A 6,028-nucleotide genomic window follows, 5' to 3' on the forward strand; every position below is an offset into this window, starting at 1 on the left:
TTGAAGTATAGTCGATTTACAATGTTGTGTTAGTTTCAGGTGTACATCAGAGTGATTCAGATATATATATATATATATATTCTTTTTCAGTTTCTTTTCCCTTATAGGTTATTATAAAATATTGAGTATAGTACCCTGTGCTATACAGCAGGTCCTTGTTTTTCATCTATTTTATGTATAGTAGTGTGTTTATGTTAATCCCAACCTCCTAATTTATCCCTCCCCACAGAATACTATTAATTTTTATCTGTACCTATTAGTTGATACTCCTTTCAATATTACTATCCTGTTACCTTTTAGGTGAAAGTGAATAGGCCTGGGCCGAGCAGGTGGAGACAGGCGACCTGCTGGCTGGGGAGGTGCAAGCCAGGCTGCAGCGCTCCTGCCTGGCCATGGCAGCATCACCCCTGAAAGTGTGCATCGTGGGCTCGGGGAACTGGGGCTCAGCTGTTGCAAAAATAATTGGTAATAATGTCAAGAAACTTGAGAAGTTTGCCTCCATGGTCAAGATGTGGGTCTTTGAAGAAACAGTTAATGGGAGAAAACTGACAGACATCATAAATAATGACCATGAAAATGTAAAATATCTCCCTGGACACAAGCTGCCAGAAAATGTGGTTGCTATCCCGAACCTCAGTGAGACTGTGTGGGATGCAGACCTGCTGGTGTTTGTCTTCCCCCACCAGTTCATTCACAGGATCTGTGACGAGATCTCTGGGAAAGTGCCCAAGGGCGCGCTGGGCATCAGCCTCATCAAGGGCATAGAGGAGGGTCCCGAGGGGTTGAAGCTCATTTCCGACATCATCCGAGAGAAGATGGGCATTGACATCAGTGTGCTCATGGGAGCCAACACTGCCAATGAGGTGGCTGCTGGGAAGTTCTGTGAGACCACCATCGGCAGCAAGGTAACAGAGAATGGCCTTCTCTTCAAAGAACTTCTGCAGACTCCAAATTTTCGAATTACGGTGGTTGATGATGCAGACACTGTTGAACTTTGTGGTGCCCTGAAGAACACTGTGGCTGTGGGAGCTGGGTTCTGCGACGGCCTCCGCTGGGGCGACAACACCAAAGCTGCCGTCATCCGCCTGGGGCTCATGGAAATGATCGCCTTCACCAGGATCTTCTGCAAGGGCCAGGTGTCCATGGCCACCTTTCTGGAGAGCTGCGGCATAGCCGACCTGATCACCACCTGCTATGGGGGTCGGAACCGCAAGGTAGCAGAGGCCTTTGCCAGGGCCGGAAGGACCATTGAAGAATTGGAGAGGGAGATGCTGAATGGGCAGAAGCTGCAAGGACCTCAGACTTCCGCTGAGGTGTACCGCATCCTCAAACAGAAGGGGCTGCTGGACAAGTTTCCACTGTTCACTGCAGTGTACCAGATCTGCTACGAAGGTAGGCCCGTTCAGGAGATGTTGTCTTGTCTCCAGAGCCATCCGGAGCATATATAAAGTGAATTATGCAACATGTCAGGGAAAGGCCTGCCCTTCCGATCAATCATTTGGATTCAGTGGAAACTGGGACTTGCCAACAAGATGTTTGCAGCATCATAACCCCATCATGGATACTATGAATTTTTACATGTTCATTTTTGAATTGTGAGATGAAGTTCATTGGCTAAGATGTTACTGGGCAACAACTAGATGCACATATGTGAACGTGTGAGCGTGTGTTCCTTTCTCATTTTGTGGATGTTGCTATCAACCAAAATTAAAGGCCCTTTTTAAAACTTACTTTTGAAATTTTCCCACTGTGGTAGCTTATAAGATTGGAACTATCGCAGCTAAAAGTTTTGGATCTAATTCATATGTATCTCAGTGAAGGTATTTTTTTTCTCATTCTCTTGAGGTTAAAATTTAACCAGCATTAACATGGTAGAGTGGCAGAGTGAGTGGGTTCAAAGATCAATATACTGTAACTTCTAAATACTATCTCAGAGCCAGCATAATTAACTACTTCGATCGTGGGTTGATTTATTATTTTAAACAATTACATATTTTTAATAGGTAATCCACTTATATATATTCCTCTTACTACAGTTTTCTGCATTTTTAGCCTCTTTTCTCTTCATTAGCTACCAGAATGTACTTTCATAAAGGCTCAGCAGTAGCAGAAGACAGAAAACTCATCTGGGATTTTCCTGCTGTGACTGAAACATTCTTCTGATTAATGACACTTGTATGATGCTTTTTGTCAGGTAGTACTTTTGTGCAAACATTTCCTTTGAGCCTCACAGATCCCCTGAAAGGGGGCCGCTATTATTCATCATTTAAGATGCAGTCACTATGCCTGGTTGCCTGGTGAGTAGGGGCAGAGCCAGAGTCAAGCCCAGTGGTCCTCCCCCTACCAAGGTGCCAGGACCTGCTCAGAAATCACTGGGCTGGTTTGACCTCCTACTAATTGGCTGTAGGATACACAGCCTTTACTGAGGCCATAGTCGGGCTTCCTGCAGCTGAGGTTTGTGTGGGTCCTTATCTAGAAGGATACCATTCAAAGTGTGGACCTCTCTCCATCAGCTTCACCTGGAGTCTCTTAGAAATGCATGTTCCCAGGTCCCAATCCAGACCTCTGAAGTGGGATCTTGTATCTATGCTTTGACATGTCTTCTGTGTGTTCATTACAATTTGAGAACCACTACTTTAGAAAATTTACTTTAGATTGACATTGGCATTTCTCAAACCATGTTCCATAGGAAATGAGTGTCCTGGGACCCAGTGGTGGTTCCGGTGTTCCCTCCAAAGGTCCACTGAGTTTGGGAAAAGCTGCATCTGTACACCCCTCTTGAAGGGGTAGAATGTATGTTAGTTTGTTAGTGGAACCTGTTTATTTAACCCAGCAAGTCCCAGACATATAAGATTATGGAGATTTCTTTTGGCAAGAAAACCTTTCCAAGGTACACTGTTCCTGGCTGAGGTGACCTTAGGACAGCTCAAGTATATGTACGAGTAAGTGAATGTCAACTTCACCGAAACACATGTTGTGTGGACTAAGTGCTTTTAAATCTAGAATTAGAATGGGAATTACTGTATCTCTTAAATGAGATTGGCTTCAGGATAACATTACAGTTACCTTACATAGCACTTGATAAATATTAAGGGAACCTATGAATATCACTTATATATTCATGGATTTTCAGTCACTTTGAGATTTTGATCCTTTTTTATTTTCCAGCTTGGGACTTTCTTCTTCTATACTTGAAATGATTTTTGAATAGAATTTGCACGAGTTTTTTTAAACTCCTGTATACAGAAGTATGTGAAAGCACACAAAATCATACAAGTTTCATTGATTTTACTGCCACTGTTAAGTCAATTTTTGCTTGTCTCATAATTAATCTTTTAAAAAGTTTGTACATAGGTAACAAAGTGTTACTTTTTAAGATACATAACAGGCTGTAAATTAATTGTGGTGTCTATTAAGTAGGATAATCAGATATGAGGAATTAGGATTTTGTCTTTTGTATATTCTCATCTGCATTCAGCTTCCTACTCTGGGTTTTGTACTTGAGCGTTTTTTCTTTATAAACGCCTTATTACCACTCTGAAGTCTCTGACTGTACCACTTGAACATACTTATAATATTCCGCTCATATGGAAAAAGGTAAATTTTATGTTTGTGCTTTGCTAACTGTAGATGTTTATTACTCTACAAGTTATCTATTTTTATAACTACTTGTGGTCCACCATTTATTTAATTCATCTTTCTTACTAATTATGGTAATAGGGAAGAGAGAGACATCTAGAAAAGAAGCTTAATTTATACTTTTTCAGCCAATCTGTGAATGTAAAAACTACACTGTTGCCTTGCCATAATCCAACCTACTATAATGTGAAACAAATATCTGCCTTGAAATCCATCATAGCAGGTGGAATTGAGCTAAACTCCTTCTGGTTTTTCATTTAACTCACCTAGAACATGGCCCCATGGCATTGGCCCAAGGAGCAGTGAGGTACCACTGTACAGAGGAATCTTCAGTTTTTCCACTAGTGCTAATCTAAGAGACTTTTACCTACACATGTACTATATTTGTTTACAGATTATAGGTCGATATGATTTAAAAGTCTGATTTAATAAACATTTAATCCCCCAAACCTATGCCACTGATCCTATTTTTTAATCAGCTTATTTAACAATTTTATTTGTTTAGGTAAGCTTTTTTTTTTTTTCTCCCTGAACTGGGTTTCATTGACAACAATAAAAAGGCAATTAAAAAAAAAAGTGAATGGGTCTTTCCCCCGTTTTCTTCATCTTCATGTACCCCTGGACTCTAGTAAATGAATTAGTAAATGGATATTTCTTTTCTTTTTCTAAGAGGAATATATGTGGGCACAGATTAAAATGTGTTCTAACAGAAAATCAATCCCACTAATGACATCTGACTTAGTATTGGAAGAATAAAAGAACTATAAACAAAGAAATCCCCAATGAGGTATTTACATCTTCTAAAAAAAACAAGCAGAAAATACTTTTAAAGTTGCTGAAATTAACTTGTTACCCTCAACCCAAAGAAAACCTGTTTGGTTAGGTCACCAAACCTGAGCAGAAAATATATCCACACAACTGCATTACAGCAGCCAATATGGCTGCCAGGGCCAGGCTGAAGTACAAAGCCAACACTGAATAAATAATATCAAAACCATGACAACTAACAATGCTCTATTCCTACCTAACTCTCAAAGCCAAGGTGACTTCACCAAAGGATAATCTTATGACCTGCATTTTTTGTACAGTTTCAGAAATAGGTATGTCCTAAAACGCCTAAAACCTCTGACTAGAGAATGACATCACGGGAATGTGCTATATATATATACATATATATGCATATGTACACACACACTAAATACATATATATATTCTATAAATATATTCCACAAACATCTAGAAATATATATATAGTGTGTGTATAATATAATGTATGTATATATACAATGTGTGTGCATACATATATATACTTTTTAACATTTTATCTCTCATTTTAAAAGGGTATGTTTCTTTTGATCTAGGACAAAATAAGGTTATAAACCTGATCATGTTGTAGTTTTGCCTTGCATATCAGATAACTTAGAGAAAAAATTAATTCTTTTTTTTTGAAAAAATTAATTCTTAATTACATCTAGTGTTCTTAACCTATGTTTTTAATCAAATTTTCTCTCCCTCAAATTTCCCCATCCTCATTATTTAGATCTTGGTTTATTAACCTAATTCTACTGATTGTTTTGCTAATGTGCCTATTTTTAAAAACTTCATATCTTTTGTGTTTGTAAGTATAGTATATATAAAGAGAGAGAGAGATAATATGAGATACATGAGATAATATAAGTATACTTATATGTATATATCATAAAAATAGGATAATAGCTATTATTGACTTACACTTTGTACTGAAAGTACTCTGCTCTTTCTCAAGTGAAATCTGAGAGTGGGCTTTGATATGGAAGAAGGGATTTGAGGTACAGGAAACAAAAACGCCAGCACCTAGATGGAGGTAGCAGGTGCTGAAAGCACTCTTCTTTGTCATGTTAATCACCAGTCAGCTTTGTCCAGGGAAGAACTCTGGTTCTGAGGAGGCTCAGGTGGGTAGAGAAGAAGCTAAAGGAGAGTAGGTCCTTAGTAGTCAGGCGATTGCCAAATGGGAGCTGAAAATTCAATTGCCCCTAATTGTTCTAGAGCAGGTTCTGGAGCAAATTCTAACTCAAGAGCCACTGAAGAAAGAACAGAAGCCCTGCACTGGCTCTAGAACTTCTTTGTCTCTTGGAGCTACAACAGTGGAAAGGATAATGGATCAGACTCTGTGGCTAAAAGAAAAGCAGTCACACTGAGTTTTACTCCACAGTGGGGTAGAGTTAGATAGAAAATTCCTCACCGAATGGAACTTTCCACTCTTTATTATCTCAAAAGAATTTTCTTGCCAATAGATAAAATATATTTCACATTGTTTAATAGAGGAGATCAACTCAATTATAACCACTCAACTCAGACCACATCCAAAACACCTTGCTAAGCCACTTCAATTAATGATTGATCTCAACCA

The 6,028-nt window shown here is 39.0% G+C and overlaps 1 protein-coding gene across 1 annotated transcript; it reads left to right on the forward strand.

Moving 5' to 3' along the window:
- Window positions 1-392: 392 nt before the first annotated feature.
- Window positions 393-1,448, forward strand: LOC309971895 (glycerol-3-phosphate dehydrogenase 1-like protein; the record flags this gene model as incomplete). Its single annotated transcript, XM_082855316.1, has 1 exon — window positions 393-1,448. The coding sequence occupies one exon, from the start codon at window positions 393-395 to the stop codon at window positions 1,446-1,448; it is 1,056 nt and encodes a 351-aa protein (XP_082711442.1).
- Window positions 1,449-6,028: the final 4,580 nt, after the last annotated feature.

This window comes from Leucopleurus acutus (assembly GCF_964270905.1).
Source record: "Leucopleurus acutus genome assembly, chromosome: 15".
NCBI classification, from domain to species: Eukaryota; Metazoa; Chordata; class Mammalia; order Artiodactyla; family Delphinidae; genus Leucopleurus; species Leucopleurus acutus.